General features: G+C 39.4%; 1 protein-coding gene across 1 annotated transcript in view; it reads left to right on the forward strand.

Annotated features, from left to right (window-relative positions):
- The window catches only part of TMEM52B (transmembrane protein 52B), a 48319-nt gene extending 34041 nt beyond the window's left edge, over nucleotides 1-14278 (forward strand). The window contains 3 exon segments of the mRNA XM_087926058.1: nucleotides 6473-6639; nucleotides 12290-12490; nucleotides 12493-14278. Of these exon segments, the coding sequence (XP_087782184.1) occupies nucleotides 6473-6639; nucleotides 12290-12490; nucleotides 12493-12557 (433 nt within the window). The 3' untranslated portion in view covers nucleotides 12558-14278.
- The last annotated feature ends 7854 nt before the right edge of the window (nucleotides 14279-22132 follow it).

Genomic DNA, 22132 nt, shown 5'->3' on the forward strand with positions numbered 1-22132 from the left:
TTAGTCATATGACCCAGAAAGGTAAGAAAGAATTTTAGAAGCTAAATTTATGTTTTCCTAGTTTGTTTATAAAATTAAGAACAATCGTCTTCTATAAGATATCAAGTAGAAAGAATATTATGAGCATTCTGTCCTTTTCTGCCAAACTTCAAAAAAGATACATTGGCTTTCCTTTTGGATCTGGAATTGAAGAAGCTATTTTTATACTTCTAACCTGGTTCCACATATGCATGAGGAATATACTTGAGGAAATGAGACATTTCTTTTGTATACAGAGACAGGACCAATGAGAATAAGAATAGAAGGTAGCAGCCCTTTGTAAACTCTCTTGAAGAGAGAATTATTTGGAATTAAGGTTGCATAGGGGAAGAGAGTGGCATCCTGGAATCTTGCTCTCTGCTTGAGAGAGACACGTGCCTTAGGATTTACCTTAGGGTGAATCTACCTGTTTGGATTCTTGAAAGCTCTTATTTTTATCTGTAAGTACATATTTAAAGATGCACTAACAATATTACCTAGCTTGGGTAATGAAATGTCTGCAAGAAAACAAACAAGCTCAGAGAGCATCAAGGACCCCTCAAATACACATTTCTCACCAGCACCACAGAGAAGGATTGAGCTTAAAGGAAACATCGAGGTCCTAGTTATGACTAGGCCAGATAAACATAACTAACTGCATCAGCTTAGCAAATTGGTTTTTGTGTCTTTTGAGAGGAATGAGTTGATACTGAAATGGTATGTCACTCCAGGATTCATCAGTATGCTAATTCTATATGATGTTAATATAATTAAGACTCAGGTATTACAAATAGATTCAAGAGGATAGGCGATGAATGTATAACTTGCATATGTGTGAGGGTGAAGGTTCGTTTTCAAAGCTTGTGGGTTGATTTCCAAACATTTCATTACCAGCCTAGGTAACATCTTCAGCAGAGTTTAGGGGATGTTAGTATTCTTCTGTTTATAAGGGCTTCATGTGGTCAGTAGGTCTTATGATGGTCCCATCAGGTTAGAGTCTTGTGATGGGTCTGGTATGGGTATGAGGGTCCCATGAGGGTCCCATCAGGTTAGGGTCTTGTGATGGGTCTGGTGTAGGTATGATCAACAGCCATACTACCACCATTATGCTCATGAATTCATCAAGGCCTGGCATTCCACGAACAATTCCATCAACAGACAAATTGACCTACTGTCAGATTTGTATATCTGCCATTCTTCGATAGAATAAAAGGGAGCAGGGTTGAATTTGATACATTTAATTCTTTTCCTCTCCATGTATCCTAAATATTCTATTTTTTACATTGGCTTTGTATAACCTTTTACAGGATTTATAACCATTGCTTGGCACCCCAGATGCCTGGAAAAGTCTCACCTTTTAGAAAGATATAAGGGGAGAAGAGCCCATGTGGATTGCAGCACTGGAATATAACTCCTGGGAACCTTTCCTTATCTGTTTTCGCAGAGATGGTGGGATAATAGCATGTTCACACCTGCGGATGGGTGGAATCCACACTGGACTGAGGGGAGGGGTTCTAATTCCTTTTATCTTAATTGCATGCCATAAGGGACCCCAGACCCTGCTTTGAATTTTGACCTTCACCCCTCTTCAATAAAATATTCCTTTTGAAATACAAAGTTTTCAAGAGTTCATACTTATATTTTGAAGGGAGGAGAGGCTGGTCCTTACATAAAGCAGGGTCTGCAATAGTGGTCAACACAGAGAGAATTTTTTTTCTTCCAAAATTTTACTCTACTGAGGGAACCTTGCAACAATGTCTAAATGTAGCAGTGAGCAAGGGGAAGCTGAGTACTGGGGAGAAACCTCGACAACTAACCAGCCTGACACCGGCTCCATATGTCCCATTGAAGACATCAAAGCTCTCTTCAAAAATTCCACAAAGCCCAGATGGTCTAAATGCATAAGAAAAAGAGACAGCTGGGATGGAAGAGCCAGGAAAGTAACCCTCACCCACTGTAGTTGAACACTGGATTTCCGAAATCTGAATACCATCAACATGGAAAATATGTATCCATTCCCCCTCATGAGGGACATGCTAGCCCACCTCTCTAAAGGAATTTTTTTTCAAAGTTAGATCTATGAGAGGCATACTATCGCATCAGAATTAGGAAAGGGGGTGAGTGGAAGACTGCTTTCAACACCCCACTGGGGTGCTACCAGTTTAAAGTACTTCCTTTTGGACTACAAGGAGCCCCTGCCGAATTTATGCAACTAATTAATGAGATGCTCCATGTTCATTTGTATAAAGGGGTCCTAGTTTATCTTAATGTCATTTTAATCTACACCAAAACAAAAGAAGAGCACATAAAATTAGTCTGGACAGTTCTCAAGAAACTCCAAAATGCCAAACTATATGCAAAACTCTAAATGTGAGTTCCACCAAGAAAAAATTGACTATCTGGGATACAAAGATATCTGGGAATAGAGATGGACCCACAAAAAATAAAAGCCATTATCAATTGGGAGGCACACCAAAATTGCAAACAACTACAAAGTTTTTTGGGTTTTGCAAACTTTTACCATCAGTTCGTTCTGGCTTTTGCAAATATCGCCCTCCCCATTATGAACTTGTTGAAAATGAAAGAGGGAAGGAAATCAAAACAAAGGCAACCCTTTACCTGGACAATGGAATGCCAAGCAGCATTCGAAAAACTTAAACAATTATTCTCAGCAGAATCTATCCTAAAACACCCAGACCCAGAGCAACCATTTGTCATCCAAGCAGATGCCAGTGATGTATCAGTAGGAGCAATCCTACTGCAAAAGAATGAATGTGGACAGTTACAACCATGTGATTATACTTCCAAGAAATTGACAGAAAACGAGCAAAGATCGGCCATATGGGAGAAAAAGGCATATGCTGTGTGATAGGCCCTCCTCACATGGAGACATTTCCTAGAAGGGAACAAAATCCCCTTCGAAGTCTGGACAGATCATAAAAATCTGGAAGCCTTGAAAACTCCACACGAACTTCCCCAAACAACTATGTTGGGTGCAATATTTTAAATGCTTTAATTTCACTCTCAAATATCTCCAGGGGGAGAAAACTTCTCGGCCAATGCCCTGTCCAGGAAACCCCAATACAACAGCAAAAAGATTGAAATTGTTAAACCCATATTCCAAGCAACTGAACTAGCAGCCAATGTAATCACCTGAGCACAAGGAAAAAAAGAAACACTTGCTGACAATGCAATGGCTTCCAAATTGAAGGAGGCACCACTTAACGATGACTGGCTCCAAGCTCACAAAAATATTTGCTTACTCAAAGACGATCTAGCCTGGGTAGAGAACAAATTTTATGTCCCTGCCAGCCAGAGACTGGACCTCATGAAATGATGCCACAACTCCAAAATAGCTGGACATTTTGGATTTGTAAAAACCCTGCACCTCATCAAAAGACAATTCTGGTGGCCATCCCTTAAAAAAAAAACATTGAGAGCTATATTGCTAGCTGCCCTATCTGCACCAGCTGCAAAAAGACAACAAGGAAAATCCCCAGGAGTGCTACAAACAGAATCTTCAGCACCCTGGAGAAAGATTTCTATGGATTTTATAGTGGAGTTCCCTGAAAGCAGAGGAAACATTGTAATTTGGTTGTAATGGACCTATTTTCAAAACAAGTCCTGCCAGAAGATTCCAGCAGCCAAGTCATTAGCAAAAATATTTATAGTACATATTTATTGCCTCCATGGAGCTCCCCAATGGATTATCTCAGACGGGTGTACAATTCACTTCAAAATTTTGGCAGGTGTTTTTAAACTTATTAGGCTCCATCCAGGGGTTAAGCTCCTCCCATCACCCCCCAGATGAATGGCTCGACTGGGAGATCCAATGGCATACTATATTTAAGATGTTTTATAAACTACCAACAGGACAATTGGACTGATCTTTTGCCTTTTGCTGAGGCAAAATAACTCAGTACACAGTAGCACTGGTTTCACACTATTCCAAGTAGCCACAAGGCAAGAATTCAACCCCATGCCAGAGCTACGCATCAAGGAACCTGACATCCCTTCCCTTAAGGAGTGGATAAGCAATTTACAAACCACTTGGCCAGTGGTCAGACTAGCCCTACAAGAGGCCAGAGCTGCTTTTAAAGCTCAAGCTGACAAAAAAATGCACTGAACCCAAACCATTCAAGGTTTGAGACCACGTATACTTATCTACAAAGTTCCTACAAACATTACAACCTTCTAAGAAACTGGGGCCAAAATTAATTGGCCCATTTCCCATCACCAGAATCATCAACCCCATTGCTGTAGAATTCCTACTCCCTAAGACACTTAGACAGGTTCATCCAATATTTCACTTCAGCCTACTCAAACCAGAAATCACTTCAAAGATCAGACTCCTCTTCCCACACCTCCAACCCCCATTATGGTGGAAGGGGTAATTTTTGACTCATGCGCTCACCATGGCTCCATACAATACTTAGTAGCATGGAAACTCCTACCCTCCTTCCAAAATGAATGGGTAGCCAAAAAACATGTAAAAGCCCCCACTTTGTTAAATAAATTCCACCTAAAACACCGTCACAAACCATCCTAATACATGCTTTATGTCTTTCAGGTGGAACTCCCATTTTTTTAGGGAGGGCAATATGTCAGATCCGTGTATCTGCCATTTTTCGATGAAAGAAAAGAGGGGGAAGTGTACATTTGATACATTTAATTCTTTTCCTCTCCATGTATCCTAAATATCCTATTTCTTACATTGGCTTTGTATAACCTTTTACACGATTTATAACCATTGCCTGGTGCCCCAGATGCCTAGAAAAGTCTTACCTCTTCAAGAGATGTAAGGGGAGAAGAGGCCATGTAGATTGCAGCACCAGAAGATGACTCCTGGGAACCTTTCCTTATCTGCTTTCTCAGAGATAATAAAATGTTCATACCTGCAGACTGATGGAGTTCACATCAGAGTGAAGGGAAGGGTTTTAATTCCCTTTATCTTAGTTGCATGCCATGAGGGACCCCAGACCCTGCTTTGAATTTTGACCTCCTTTACCCCTCTTCAATAAAAGATTTCTTTTGAAATACAAGTTTTCAAGAGTTCATACTTATATTTTGAAGAGGGGGAGAGGCTGGTCCTTACACCTACAATCCGTCTACAAGCCGCCTCGGAATCCAAATCAATCACACAACCAACCAGAGACAGCACCGATCCTCAACCAATCCATGCAAGCCCAGCACTTCACCTCCCAATGACCCTCACTTGATGTAACCTCCCCATTACAAGACCCATCATAAGACTCTCACTGGTGACTCACATCTGACCCATCACAAGACCCTGACCTGATGGGACCCTCACCTGTCATGATCTCACATCACAACAGCTACTGACCACACAAAGCCCTTGTAAAAGAAGAAACTGACATCCCCTAAAGGCAGTTTTCCTCCTTTCCTTCCTTCCTTTCTCCTTTCAGAGTTTACCCAATCTGTAAAAAAAAATAATGTGCAAATAGTCCTCAACTTATGACAATTGGTACTGGAACATTTGCCACTAAGCAGAATGGTCACTAAGTTGTGCCAAACTTTATATCTTTTTTGCTATGGTCAGTAAGCAAATCATACAGTTATTAAGAGAATTTGGCTTCTTCCATTGACATTGTCAGAGACCCCAGAAAGATTACAAATGGTGATCACATGATTCATGCTGGTTGTCAAGACCCAAATGTTGATTGTATGATCACAGGAATGCTGCAACAGTTCTAAGTGTGACAGCTGGTCATACGTAATTTTTTCAGTGCCATCATACTTTAAACAGTTGTTAAATGAATTGTTGTAAAGGATACTTGTATAGTACATAGTTTTCAGGTTTCTTGAAAATCAGAACTAGAGAAGAAGTAATGCTTGGTGGATTGGAGGACAGAGCCTTAGGAATGTTAGTGAAACAAGTTAGGGCAAAGAACTGCAGATCAGGCAGGTTGATCTGATTGGTATCTCAGAAATGCAACCTGGGAAATGTGAAGCTGAGCACCTGGAAAGCACAAGCGGAGGAAAGAACAGACTTCCATAAACAGGTATATTTTTCTTGACCCCTTGATTCTTACCTTCTGTATAAGATTGTCTTTCTTTTGCCAAAGATCACTAAGAAGGAGATGGTGAAGGAAAAATAAGTGTCTGTTTAGTGGGTCAATTTGCTCTTATGATAAACTTTAATATAGGTATTTGTATGCCATGAATATTCTTTATCAGTGTGTACTCTAATGAATTCATGAGAGAGAGAGAGGGAAAAAATGGATAGTAATTAATGTAACTGAAGTGTTGATAGTGATAGCCATTTGATTCAGTACTGGAGTTAGTGTAGGCCTTCTGTAGAAATTCTAAAAAAAATGTTTATTAGGGAACTTTGTGCATCTCCAGTTTTATAATAACACTATAGTTTGTTAGGTTTTTCCATTATACGAACAAATGGCAAGAGTTCTGATTCTTCTTTGTTCTTTACTTCCAGGCTTGTGGTTGCCATTGGTGGGCTCCTCCTTCTCTGTGGCCTTGTTTCTGTGTGTGTGAGATGCTGCTGTTTTAATTGTCATCAGGGAGAAGATGCTCATCCTCAACCATATAAGGTTACAGTTATTGCTTTTGATCATGACAACACCCTTCAAAGCACCATCACCTGTGAGTGGAATAACAATTTTGTCATCCTGAAGGTTGAAAACAATTATGAAAAATGCCAGTCAGAAAAGTCTTGCCAAAATAGTGTACAGGACATCCCAACTTTTTGAGACAAGTGGGCACTTTTGAAATCCTGAGAGATGTCATGAGTATTTTCAACTAAATGCTTCCTGGGGCTAGCAATTTAGATAATGACTGCAATTGGCATGACAAGTTATAAAACACTTTTTAATGAATATGACTAAAAACAATACCTTTTCTCAAGAACTACGGTAAAAATATATTTCAGAGAAAATAAATAGGTAAGTTCAAGGATTAAGTAACCAACTGCTAAGTAACCGACTGCAAGATGGAAATGATCCCAAATGTTTCTAAAAGACAAAATGTGCCTTTACCATGCACAATTAATTCTAAACGTCCCAATCATATTAATACAATAGTTAAATCATAAGATACCATATGCAATTAATTACTCCATTTCATCTCTCTAGTATATATTTCTGATATCATGATAAAATGTTGGCTAGCCCAATTACTTGTTTCCCCTAGACACGCACAAAAAAAGATTGGCCATACATTACCTGCCATTTTAAAAAAATAGAATTACTTCTCAGAAAGCTTTGGGGACCTAATAAAATAATATTAGAACCTAACATTTTTATAATAATAAATAGATCAGAAGAGGCACTCCTGGTGTCATTAGTAACTGTAAGGACATGTGCTCATACAAATACATTGTGGATCCAAAGCTGACACTCTAGCACTGTCAGATTCATCTGAATCATTACTCTACCAGTTAAGTTCTATTGAACAACCTCGGTTCTTCAGACATAAATAAACATTACATACAGAACAAAGCACTGAAAAGGATGAGCCTTGTAAATCATGCTGTTGAATTGAATCTCCAATCCCAGTCAGAAGTATTAAACTTAATAAGCACTTTTGAATAACTTTGGTAAGATTCAAAGCATATGAAGAGTTTCAACTAGCTTAATAGAATCTCAAACCTCATTTTATCTTTTGAAAACCTGCCAAGAAGCTGAGGTAGTGGTGCCTTAACAGAACCAGAGTAGGAAGAGACCTTGGAAGTCTTCTAGTCCAACTGCCTGCTCAAGCAGAGACCCTATACCATTCCAGATAAGTGATTTACAGACCCCTCACGTCCTGGACACAAACTGTTTCAACTCCTACCCTCCAAATGATGCTATAGAGCACTGCACACCAGAACAACTAGACACAAGGATAATTTTCCCCCGAACACCATCACTCTGCTAAACAAATAATTCCCTCAACACTGTCCAACTATTTACAAAGTCTGCATTACTATTATTATTAACCTTCTCATCACTCCTTATCACCCGTCCCCTCCCACTTGTGACTGTATGACTGTAACTTTGTCGCTTGTAATCTTACGATTTATATTGACTGTTTTCCTAGTATGATTTGATTGCTTATTGTACCCTATCCCGATTATTAAGTGTTGTACCTTATGATTCTTGACTCTTGATGAATATCTGTTCTTTTATGTACACTGAGAGCATATGCACCAAGACAAATTCCTTGTGTGTCCAATCCCAATAAAGAATTCTATTCTATTCTATTCTATTCTATTCTATTCTATTCTATTCTATTCTATTCTATGATTGTCCAATCTCTTCTTAAAACATCTAGTGATGGAGCATCCACTGCATCTGGAGGCATGGTGTTCCGCTCATTAATTGTTCTTACTGCCAGGAAATTTCTCTTTAGTTCTAAATTGGATCTCTCTTTCATAAGTTTCCATCCATTCTTGTTCTATCCTCAGGTGCTTTGGAGAATAGGTTGAGCCCTTCTTCTTTGTTCAAATACTACTATCTTGTCATGCCTAGCCCTTCCCTTTGTTAGACTAAACATTCCCAATTCCTGCAAGTGTTCATCATATGTTTTAGCTTCCAATTCCCCAATCATATTTGTTGTTCTTCTCTGCACTTTCTAGAACAGGGGTATCAAACTGGAGGCCTGTGGGCCGAATGTGTCACATGCAGGCCACACCCATCCCAGCTCTACGAATGTGAAAAATGTCACAAAATGTCATGTGATGACAACATGACGTGAGTTTGACATCCGTGTTCTAGAATCTCAATATTTTAATCCAGAACTGGATGCTGTATTACAAGTGTAGTCTTACAAAAGCAATATAAAGTGATACCATCACTTCATGTACTTTTTTTTAATTGCTAAAAAGTTTTTTATTTTATTTTGACAACCAACATTGACAAATACAAAGATAAAACATCAATAAAACCATCTTTCCATTGTATAATGTGTCGGTTGGTACATATCTTTTATGCACAACATCAACAGTCTTTCCCTTCAAAATGCATAATTAAAGTTCATATTATATAAATCAACTATACATATTATAACTTCTTATTAGACTTTGTTTATAAGTTCATATCATCCTTTTTGAGCAAATCTCAACTTTACAGAACCTAATTCATAATATCATTCATGTCATTGTAATCAATTATATCATTACATTGTCTTATCATTACTTAATATTATGATATTGATACCGAGTTCTATTGCTGTAATCTCCTGGGTCGTTGGCTGTGTTGTAACATCAAGACCCAGGATGTCACAACAATAGAACTCAGAAGGTCATCACACAGCCCATTACCCAGGTCATTATAACACAGGAGGCTGATAGACACACAGCCAATACCTCAGCCACACATGTTCTTACGAAAAAGCTAACCAATCTGCAAATATCAACTCCATCAACCAATCAAGAAATAACAACACAGCCAACCTCCCCACCAGTATTTATAGAGAGATGGCAGCTCTGATCACGCTTTGCTCACACAAGCATAAAGCCAAAAGCACCAGTCTGAAGATGGCGAGTGGGACCTCATCAAAATGTTGCCAAGATACTCTCAATCTTACATGGGAAAAGACCCGAACACACCAAGACCTGCATATATATATGGCACCAAAACCCTAGCCACTATAGAAAACCCCAGTCAAAGAATTATCAGAGACGCTATAGAGATTTAAAAAGACCTGAAAGCATGAATAGAAGAGATGATTCCATCAGACTGTCAATTATTTGGAAGCCTGCACTCACAAACAAAAAAATCTCCACACCATAAGCCAGGCAAACACCTGGCACAAACAGATCTCCCCTGATACCTCCAGCTCAAACACACCCCAACCAGGCACCCAGATGAAACCTAGCTTCCTAATAAATGATAGCCGTTCATTTACTTGGAGCCAAGCCGCACTAAAAGCCTCCAATACAGGAACACAATGTTGCCAGCCAATCAAGACAAAAAAAGCCACAAAACAGACAGAAGATATTAGAAACACCAATCAAGCAGAACACAGCAAACTCCAAGACCAATAAACACAGACCAAGACTCCCAACCAATCAGGATGAAGAAAAAAACATTCGGGCACAGCAGTAGGCTAGCCCCAAATTTAAAACTGAAATGGCTGTGAAAGTCTGACTCACAGACGAACACAATCCTGATGATGGCAGATGAGATTCTGCCGAAACGTTGCTACAACTTTAAAAGCACAACTATAATGACGTGGGAAAATACCCAAACAAAGCTGAATACCATACATATACATATACATATACATATACATATACATATACATATATTTGTTTTCTTAAGTTTTCACGGGTACTTACATGTATGGTATTCAGCTTTGTTTGGGTATTTTCCCACGTCATTATAGTTGTGCTATTAAAGTTGTAGCAACGTTTCAGCAGAATCTCATCTGCCATCATCAGGCGTCTGTATTGTGTTTGGCTGTGTTCTGATTGGGTGGGGGTGTGTTGTCATTGGTTGGGGGTTTGGCTGTGTTCTGATTGGTTGGGGGGTTGGCTGTCCAACCAATCAGAACACAGCCAAGCCCCCAGCCAATCAAGTCACACCCCCACTAGCAGTTAAAAGGAAGAAGCAGCTGCAAGCTCACATTACTCTGAGAAGCACAAAGCCGAAGACACAAGCCTGAAGATGTCAAATGATACTTCGTCGAAACATCGCCAAGTTACTTCCAATTTTACGTGGGAGAAAACCCAAATAACCAAAGATCCACATACAAATACCTGCGAAAACCTCAGAATATCTATCTATCTATCTATCTATCTATCTCTCTCTCTCTATATATATATTTATTTTCTTAAGTTTTCGCGGGTACTTACATGTATGTCATTCAGCTTTGTTCGGGTATTTTCCCACGTCATTGTAGTTGTGCTTTTAAAGTTGTAGCAACGTTTCGGCAGAATCTCATCTGCCATCATCAGGCTTCATCACATTCATCAAGAATAAGATACAACACTTAGTGATAGTCATAAACTTAATAAGCATCAAATCATACTCGGAAACAAATAAAATAATAAAAATTGTAAAGATACAAGCAACACGGTTATAATAATAAGTAAGAAGAGATAGGAAACAAGGATGAGAAGAATAATAGTAATACAGTTTTACTAAGTACTTTGACAGTGTTGTGGGAATTAGTTGTTTAGCAGTGTGATAGCATTCAGGGAAAAACTATCCTTGTGTCTAGTTGTTCTGGTGTGCACAGTGCCCTATAGCATCGTTTTGAGGGTGGAAGTTGAAACAATTTATGTCCAGGATGTAGATATTTTTACAGCCCTCTTTTTGACTTGCGCTGTATACAGGTCCTCAAGGGAAGGCAGGTTGGTAGCAATTGTTTTTTCTACAGTTCTAATTATCTGTTGAAGTCTGTGTCTGTCTTGTTTGGTTGCAGAGCCAAACCAGACCGTTACAGAGGTGCAGATGACAGACTCAAGAATTCCTCTGTAGAATTGAATCAGCAGCTCTTTGGGCAGTTTGAGCTTTCTGAGTTGGCGCAGAAAAAGCATTGTTGTGCTTTTTTGATGACATTTTTGATGTTAGATGTCCATTTTAAGTCTTGAGATATGATAGAACCTAGAAACTTGAAGGTCTCTGCTGTTGATACTGTGTTGTCTATTATTGTAAGAGGTGGTAGTATAGGAGGATTTCTCATAAAATCTACCACCATTTTTACAGTTTTGAGTGTATTTAGTTCAAGATTGTTCTGGTTGCACCACAAGGCTAGTTGTTCAGCCTCCCGTCTGTATGCAGATTCATCATTGTCTCAAAACCTGCCGAATATCACCACTGATCTGTATACAATACAGTTTTTCACCTCTTTCAATCCATTCTTTTGCTCTTTCATTTTTTAAAATATTTTCTTTCTGTTACGTTTTGGTTTGGTTTTGTACTAAGAGTCATTTTCATTCTATGAATAAGTCTGAAATAGTATGGTATTAAGCATGATAGTATATTTTTTTAATTATTTTAAAATATTTTACGTAGCATGTTATCTATTTTTAAAAGCTACATGGTAATGTATTAGTACTGTGCAGAATTTCAAAAGGATGGTCTCTTCAACAAAGAATTAAATCTGTTTCTCAATTCAATGAGCACTTTTGTAGAATTAGTTTAATAGTTCAATCACTTAATCACTTAATCAACATAATAATTTAATAATTTAATTGTTACTGGTTGTAATGTTTTTAGTTGTAATGTTGTACTGTTAGTTATAATTAGTTATAACTGTAGTGTAATGTTTGTTTTAACCTAAATATTCCTGGTATTTACCCTTTCAGCCCTCCATTCCATGTTTGGCCCAGCTGCTCGGAGAATACTAGCAGTAGCACATTCCCACAGTGGAGTGCCAGCAGTGCATCACCCTGCCCAAACAGAGTTTCCCCCAATTTATGAGGAAGCCATACATATGAATAGCTTCACAGTGGCTCAAAGTGGAGAAAGAACCCCAGATTTGGAGCTGATGCCAGAGGAGAAACGGACATAAATACTGAGAAAGAAGTCCAGGAAGCACATTCCATAGACAGCCAAGACTCCCAAGTCGGATGATCAGCAAGTCTTCCAAAGAATTAATACCTTCACACAGATATACAGCTACTTCATATGCTCCTGTTTTTCCAGAACCTCATATCATATTTACCAAATCCTCTATTTTTAATACTATAAATCTAAAAATATGTAGAATAAGAAATATATTGCATACAATATACTGATGCACATATATATTTGTTAACAACATGCATCAAGGAACATGTTTGCAGAAGTTTAAAATATGTTTCTGAAGTACATCTATTCTTCTAGATCAGGGGTGTCAAACTGGATTTCTTGGAGGGCTTGATCAGCATTGTAGTTGTTCTCCACGGGCCAGCTGGTGGTGGTGGTGGGAGATGGGATGGATGGCCTCCTGCAGCACCCTGTCAGCCAAAACTAGTTCTAGATCTACTACTTTCACACCTAAAAGGTATTCCAGCATGCATCATTCACTTTCTAAAACAGTTTTAGGGTTTTCACAACAGTTCCCATACAATGTTTTTAGTATAATCCACGGGGCAGCCCTGGATCCAGCAAGGGGCAGCCCTGCCGCCTCAGCCCTGCTCCCACAGGAGATGGCTAGGGCCCAGGGGGCGGGGCTAAGGCAGTGGGGTGGTTCCTTGCACGCTCAGGGCTGCCCTGTGACCATGTTCCAGCCTGGATGTCAGCCATCAAGTTATAGATTAGCAGCCATCAAGTTATAGATTCCTGGGCAATCTGTGCATCCCATTTTTGGCCTTCCTGGCCTCCAGAAGCCTTCTGGCCAAAAATGGACCCATTTTTGGCTTTCCCCCACCTCCAATACTTCTCTGCCTTATCTTCCAGTTTGTCAGATCTATAACAGTAATACTGCCATTCAATTGGGAGAAGGGGGGGCTTTGAATTCGATTCATTACTATTGCTTGTGACAACTGTTACTTTATAATTTGTATCCTGGTGCTGAAGCACCCTGAGATTTTCTTACCTCTTGGGGAATGTAACGAGCCATGTGGGTTGTTTCACTTTGAAAGCCAGCAGAAGATGGCCATGGGAATGTATGTTTATCTGTTTCTCAGAGCAGACAATATAATAACATCTTCACACCTGTGGATTGGCTAAATCCACATCTGGCTAAAGGGAGGGGCTTTAATTCTATTTGTCTTGCCTAAGGATATTCAGACTCTGCTTTGAATGGTTTCTTTTCACTTCTGCTTAATAAAAGATTCCTTTTGAAATACTTCAGTTCACTTACACAGTTCCAGCTTGCGAAGGTAAGTCTAAAACTCGGCCAAAAGTGGGGGGCAAGTGGGCGGACGGGGCAATGTGGGCAGGGCAGCTTTGTGGTCCTGTGTGGACTGGATTATTGGCTTCGGTGGGCCATATCCGGCTCGCAGGCTGTAGTTTGAGAACCCCTGTGTAGAGTGTTACTTTCCTCTTCACTAAATGCCTCTGCCAAGTCTTGGTACTCTCTGGGAATCTGGAGACTTCCCGGCTGCAACTTAAGACTTTTTCGCCCTCTGGCTGACTGACTGATCCTTCCCCCACAGGGCTGGCAGGGGGAAGGGGGCCTAGTGCCAGTTTTATTTTCTGGTAGCCATCTTCCCATGAAATGATGGGTCCCCACTTGTCCAGCCAGGGCAGGCTTGGGATAACTGTTTCAGTCATTTTTGTCACTACCACAAACCGGATGAGCTCTCAGTGGTGACCCATTTCCAATCACATGGGCTTGGTGACAAGGGTAACAGGGGCTCCTTGGATTAGTGACCAAGGGGCCTCATTTGGAATGCCTAGCTTCTGACAGTGAGAGGCTGATCAGGCAACTAGGTGCATCCCATGTCTATGACAACCTCTACCTTACCCTGGACTCCAGTAGTCTTGACTAAATAGTGAATGGACAGATGGCTTTACTTACCATCAGATTGTCTTCAGTGTTGTTGTTGCCCACAGCCAGCAGTGGAGTCTCCCGAGCCAGAGTTCCCCCTCCCTTTCAGGGGAAGGGGGGACTCAATGGTTTGATGGACAAACTTTCTCTTTTCCGTGGTCTTCCATGGCTTTTTGGGCTTGACTGATGCAGGGATCCTTGTTTAAGGGATGGGGACAGTGCCAGGTATTCTGACACTCAATGGCCTGTTGGCCACAGCAAAAGCATTTGATTAATGTTGTTAAGGTCCCCCTGAGCTGCTCTTCCACTTGGCGGGAAATTGATTGCCAAGCTGTCTCCTGGGCTTCCTCTCTGGTGTCTCTTTAGGGTGCCGGGAGCTCAATGTTAATGGCCACCACCATCTGATACCAATCATGGATGTGGTCTGGGATGCCCCTGCAGATGCAATTGTGCAGTTTCTTGTCCAAGCCCTCCTTGAAGAAGTGCACTAAGAGGCACTCAGGCAGCTTCCCAGCTTCCCAGCAAGCCTCTGGAACTCCCTGACATATTCCTTAACTGGGTGGACTCTCTGCCTGATCACCTTAATTTTGGCCTCTGCTTCCTGGCCCAGGGCCATATGCTCAAATCTTTTCCTCAGTTCCTGCAGGAATTCGTTGACATTCCCTAGCTCAGGAGTGCTTTCATCGTGCAGTTGGGTCACCCATTCTGCAGCCTCTCCTTGCAGGTTTTTGGTGATGGCTGTAATTATCTCCTGGTTGCTAGGATAATTTTCCCCCACAGCAGTCAATTTGAGCCCATACCCAATTCAGGTAAAAGACTAGTTTAGCTGGGTTCCCATCAAAAGTAGCTCAGAAGTGTGGTGGACCAAGCTAGTGAAGGACAAGGTGGCAGCAGCTGAGGCTGGGGCAAGCACCCATTGGGCTTGAACCCAGCTTGCCCTGGGTAATAAGCTCACCGGGGAGGCACCTGCCAGCCTGACTGCTGCTGGGGTTATCCTGGCAGGTTAGGCTGAGCTGGAGGTGATGGCAGAGAGCTGGCTGCCTGGATCATAACACGGTAGACCAATGCCAAATGGGGAAACTCAGCTGTGAGCTAAACTGTGCCAATGGGAATAGTGGGAGAGTCACAGCGAGTAGATTGGTCCCCTGAGGGGGGAAACATCAAAGTTGGCAGGTTCAGGGTGGCTCTCATTTGTTCGGTTGATGAGTCTGCCCGATGCCTCAGAGGATCAGCTGGCCAAGCCTCTCTGGCAGTGACCCCAGGATTTGGTGGTGGGCTGTGGTATGGTACCTCCAATCACCAGCTTAACTGAGGTCCAGAGGGACTGTCAATCTTCACTCAAGGATCATTGTCCTGGCCTCCCATGTTGAGGTAATTGGACCCACTCCTACTGGTATGTGGAATGGGTCCTGGCTGCTGACCTCCACCTGGTAGAGCTCCTGAGTGGCCAGCCATTTGGAGTGGACTTTGGATCAGGTGCCCACCTAGCATGCAATTTCTCCCATTGCTTCTTCCACTCGTTGAATCTCCAAGCGGGTCACTGGGCTTTCCAGGGCTTCTCTCCAAGCCCTGCAGGCACCCATGGCCTCTCTGATCTTCCCTTCCATCTTCCCTGAGTCTTCCTGCTGTCCATGAAGACCAAGTAAGCAGCTCTGGCTCAGGACCCTGGAAAGCAGCTCTGGTTGGTGTTTGGGATTTAGGAGAGTCGGTTTAATATCAGGGTTCCAAGTAATAAACCCATAGAAAGCAAAACTCTGAGGCAGGTAGATTCCTCAAAGAATAACTTTATTGGATAAAGCTATTGCACAATATTGGCACATATCTGGTGAAGACTGATTCTGGAGGTTCCTGCAGTTTTCACCTAATTAAAACTAAAATTTTGTCAATTTCTCAAAACAATCAGCAACATGGTCCAATCACAGTGCTGTCTAGTTGCTTGGTGACATTAATCCGCTTTCCTCTGACCAGGTGTTAGAATGTCCTTGGTTTCCAAGAGAAAGTATTTTGTTTTGGCTACAAAATTCCAGCTATCTAAAATCCCTCCTCCCTATCCCTCAGCTCCAGTGTGACAACATGAAGCAGTCAAGATGGCTTTGGTAAGGCAGCTTCAGGGTTGACACTACATGCTGTTGTTGGCTTCTGCTCATCAATAAACAGGGTCCTTCTTTCCAATCAGCGTCCATTTTATTTTTAGCGCCTTTCTCGCAGCTTGGAACCAGACCAGATTTTTCTTCCAACAAAGGCAAAACAGGCAACAATATACACAGTGGATACAACAATGAATGCATTGGCTTCATTCCCCAATCCCATGATTCTGTATTTTGTTGAAGGTATGCTTTCCATGGTGTTCACGTTGATAGCTAATTTTGCAGACTAGGAAAGTGCAGGTAGTGACAAAATAATATTAGAAGAATTAAAGTAATTTGGTAGAAAAACCTCTAGCCTTTGATTATTATTATCTAAGCTAACTTACGGATACCTTAAAGTTTACTTTGAATTACAGCTTGAAAGAAAACTTATAGAATGATGTATCAGTTGTATTTGACTCCAGATAAATTGGCAAGAATGTAAAATGGGACTTCCAACAAATGCTGTAATCAAACTCCAACTATATTTTACCATAAGTGAGTGTTATGCCTCACCTGTATCCACAGATGAGCAATCACAATTCTGAAGTTCCAAAAATATAAGCAACCAAAAAAAACTCCAACCAAGATAACTGCTGAAGTTTTTCCAGTCCTCAGCAGTAATTCTGATATCTGTTTGGCAAACCAGAAGTGCCTATAAATCACAATGCCTCAGAGAATCTTCACAAGACTTTCAGCTCTAACAAGACACTTTGCTTCTGGCAAATTTCTCAAGCCAATCCATTTCCTTTTATCCCCTAAGGGGGCGTGTTAGTCTCATCAATTAATTATCGGCTCGACACCTCCTTCCCAATTGAGATTGATGTCTCAATCTCCGTCTATTTCTCACATCAAGCCAGAATCCTCCTCTCCTGAAACCTCTCGCCCATTTTCCTGGTTATCTGCCACCGGCTGCTGCATAATCAGAGAGGGAGACTCGGGGGAGGTAGAAGACTCTGACAACTCTAATAAATTAGGTTCGTCTCTCATAGCCAAGTCCACTTCCTCATCCTGGCTACCCTCAGAATCACTCAGCAATGCAGGCTCAAATTTCACTGCCAGATCCTCTTCGTTGAAGTTCACATCTGCCAACGGAACAGATTCCAATCCCGGAGTCACAACAAGTGAGGGTCTTGTAAACATGCTAAATCATATTGAATAAATATAGTAATATTATGCAGAAAAGACTTAGAATGCAAATACTAATGAAACATGAAGGATAAATCAACAGAAAAACAATGGAATCTTATTTCTGTACATGGTGATAGCTGCAAATGTTGTATGTGCCAAATAATGGAAATAAAAAGGAATATCAATATCAGTGGAAGTACAGATTTTGAAATTGAATGAGTTGGTAGAGAAAGCAAAATTAACTGGGTTGATTAGAGACAATAGTTTGGACAAGTTTTTTGTTATATATAAATTTTATTGAATTTACAATTAAAAAATAACATAACAACATTACATATGCAACAGAGAGAAAAGAAGAAGAAAGAAAGAAGAGAAGAGAGAGGAAGAAAAAAAAAACGCTCGGTCTTGCGACCGAAAAAGGAGAAAAAGAAGTATAAAAGAGAGAAAAAAACAAAGAGACGGAAGAAAAAGAAAATACGTTAAAACCAAACAGATATTCTTTTTGACAGTCTGCAAGATCCAATTCTCCTACCTTACTTTAAAATATACACATCTTATCACTATTTATGCTTAAATTACCCATTATTCCTTGAACAGTTTATCTCTGATATAACCAATTATACCACGCATTCCAATTATTATCAAATGCTGAAGACTCTTTATTTTTAAGAGCTATGGTTAAATTGTCCATTTCTGCGCAGTCACATATTTTCTGAATGACCAATTGATCTGTAGGTAAACAGGATGATTTCCAGCACTGGGCAAATGCTAATCTGGCCGCAGTTAGAATATGAATTATTATATATTTCGTCTTTTAGGAAAATGTTTATCAGAGATCCCTAGTAGGAAGAACTCTGGTTTGTATTCGATTTGTTCTTTGGTTATCTCCTCCAGCCATTTTCTAATTTTTTGCCAGTATTTCTGGGCTTCTTTACAGGTCCACCACATATGAAAGTAGGTTCCCTCTATGTTTTTACATTTCCAACATTTTGGACTAGAGTTTGGGTTCATTTTCGCTAACCTCGAAGGGGATAAGTGCCATCTATATAACATTTTATACATATTTTCTTTGTACGCCGCAGATTTCGTAATCTTAATGATTCTATTCCAGATCTTTTCCCATTCTGTTAATGTAATGCTTCTTCCAATATTCCTACTCCACATTATCATGTTCCCTTTCACTATCTCTTGCTCTAATTCTACCTCCAATAAATATTTATAAAATTTAGAGATATTCTTTTTATTTGATCCTAATAAGATTTTATCTAAGTGTTGTAATTTGCTATAGATTCCAAACTCTTTGATATCTTGTTTGTATCTACTATGGATTTGTATATATAACCACTGATCAATTTTAAATCCCTGTTCCTGTAAGTCCTGTCGAGTTCTTAATTTTCCTAAAGGGTCTAATAAATCTTTATATTTAGTCGTTTTTGTTATATCCAAATTGTTGGGATGAACCATTGCCTCCATTGTTGAAAGCCAAATCGGAATTTTTAAATAATGTTTTTTACATATTTTTTTCCAATTAGTTAATAGTGAATCTCTAATAAGATGTCTATGAAAGTACGCCTGTTTAGTTTTCCCCACATCCCATAGAAATGCGTGCCATCCTCTCTGAAGGTCGTGCCCTTCCAAGACTAGAGTTCTTTTGTTCCATAAATTGACCCAGTCTTTTAACCATAATAAGTTGGCTGCCCAATAATATAATTCCCAGTTTGGAAGCGCTAGCCCACCTCTACTTTTTGCATCTTGTAAGGCCTTAATACTGATTCTAGCTTTTTTCCCTTGCCAAATAAATTTAAGAGTTACCTTATTTATATCATCAAAAAAATTTTTGGTAATTTTATTGGGATTGTCTGGAATAAGTAAAGGAGTTTTGGTAAGATGTTCATTTTGATTGTGGCAATCCTGCCCAGTAGAGAAAGCTGCAACTTATTCCAAGATTCTAGATCTTTCTTAATTTGCTGTAACAGTTTATCATAATTATTCTCTTTGAGTGATTTACTATGTGGTGTTAACCATATGCCTAAATATTTGACCTTTTTTGTTGCCTGTATCCCCATGGTTTTTTCTAATTCTTTCCTCTGGTTCTCTGTTAGATTTTTAGTCAGTAATTTCGTCTTATTTCTGTTAATCTTTAATCCTGCTACTGAGCCATATTGTTCTAGTTCTTTTATTAGATTATGTCCTTTTTCCATGGGATCCTCTAGGAAGAAAACCATATCGTCTGCAAACGCCTGTAATTTATATTCCTCTGCTTTGACCCTAACTCCTTGGATTTCAGAATTTTGTCTTATCCGCATTAACAATGATTCTAAAGCAAATATAAATAAGAGGGGTGAGAGAGGGCAACCCTGTTTAACGCCCTTTTCAATGCTTAGTGGGCCTGTTTGTTCACCATTAATTAGTATATTGGCTTGTTGGGTATTGTAAATTGTTGTGATAATATTCTCGAATTTAGTGCCCAGATTCATGTTATAGATTTTTTGTATTAAAAAGTGCCAATGTAAGTTATCGAATGCTTTCTCCGCATCTAGAAACATGAGTGTAAATTGTTTCTCTGGATGAGCTTCATAATATTCTAAGACGTCAATAACGGTTCTTAAATTGTTTTTAATTTGGCGGAACGGAAGGAAACCATTTTGGTCTTCATGAATGTATAAATTTAAAACTTGTTTTACTCTATTCGCTATAATTGAGGTAAATAATTTATAATCGGCGTTTAAAAGTGAGATTGGTCTATAATTGTTGATATATCTGGCATCCACATCCTCCTTCGGAATTAACGCAATCAACGCCTCCTTCCATGAGTCTGGCATTTTGGCAGCCAAAAGTACTTCGTTAAACACTTCCAGCATCAGAGGCCCTACTAAATCTATTGTGGCTTTATACAATTCTACTGGAATCCCATCTGGACCAGGGGATTTATTATTACATTGATTTTCCATTGCAGATTTTAACTCAGACCATGTAATATCCTTATTTAGTAATTCTTTGTCTCCTTCCCCTATTGTTTTATCATTCGTATTCTCCAGATAAGTTCTTATTTTATCCTCATTGATTTCTTCTTTTTATATAATCTTTGAAAATAGTTTAATATAATATCCTTTTTTCTTCTCAATCTCATGTTGTGGGATGCCTTTCTCGTCTATTAATTGGTGTATCAATCTCTTTTCTTTTTCTTTTTAAGTTTATAAGATAGCCATCTTCCTGGTTTATTGGCGTGTTCAAAATAATTTTGTTTGGACCTTCTCAAGCTAACTTCTATTTTATCTTGTTCAATTAAATTCAGCTTATGTTTGGCTAGTATTAACTGATTTTGTAGTCCTTGGATCTTAGGGGTTTTTTGTAATTGTATTTCTAAGTCTTGGATTTGTTGTTGTAACACGTTTTGTTGGGCATAAATTCTCTTGTTTCTCATAGCATTATAGGAAATTGTTGTGCCTCTTATAATTGCTTTCATAGTATCCCAAATGTTCTGTTTTGAAGTTGTTTCATTATTATTATCTTTTAGAAAATAGTTTAGCTCCTCTTTCAGTTTATTAATATACTCTTCTTCGTTTACAATTTGGTTGTTTAGTGTCCATCTTTTTTTATTCGTCTCCTATCTCTCCAAATTAGCTGTATTGGGTTATGATCAGCCCATTCATTCGGTAGGATTTTGATTTCTTTTATTTCATTAGCCAAGTCCAAATCCATCCAAGCCATATCTATTCTGGTCCAAGTCTTATGTGGGTTAGAATAGTATGTAAATTGTTTTCCTTCAAGATTCCGCTCCTCCATAGATCTTTTAAATTTAGCTCTCTCAACATTTCCTTACATGCCGCAGAAAGTTCCTTTTCCCCTTCTTGTTTTTCCCCATATTACTATGGTCTTTCTGGTAGTCTGCAATGGAGTTAAAATCGCCAATCAAGCAAATGTTTCTTTTTCAAAGCCTACTATTTTTTGGTGAAGGTGTTTAAAAATTTCCCTGGTCATCATTTGGGGCATAGATTGCTACAAGTAAAATGTGATGTGGTTTATCCAAACTTGTATAACCAGAGTTCTTCCTTCGGATCCGACCAGATTAATTCTGCCTTTACATCTTGTTTTACGTAAATTGCAATTCCTTTTTCTTGTGTTTGTCGGCCGGTGCTGTAAAAGTTTACCTAATTTTGGACAAATTAGATGTCTTTCGTCATTTTTCAAATATGTGTCTCTTGAAGACATATTATATCTGCGTTATGTTGAATAAGTTTTGAGAATATCCTTTTTCTTTTTGATAATGAATTTAATCCGTTTATATTGATGGAGAGCAACTTCTTCCCCTCCACCATTTATCTACTTCTGCTTAGATTTTTGCCTAGTAATGATTCGGTTCTCTTGTTGTTGTTGTTGTGGGATTTGCTCTTCTCTCCCATGTTGTGGATTATCACTTCCTGAAATTGGAGAAAGTCGTTCCTTTTGGGTTCTGTGATAATATCGGACCTCCT

Source organism: Pseudonaja textilis, chromosome 2 (assembly GCF_049901715.1).
Source record: "Pseudonaja textilis isolate UNSWEBS1 chromosome 2, rPseTex1.2, whole genome shotgun sequence".
In the NCBI taxonomy this organism is placed as follows: Eukaryota; Metazoa; Chordata; class Lepidosauria; order Squamata; family Elapidae; genus Pseudonaja; species Pseudonaja textilis.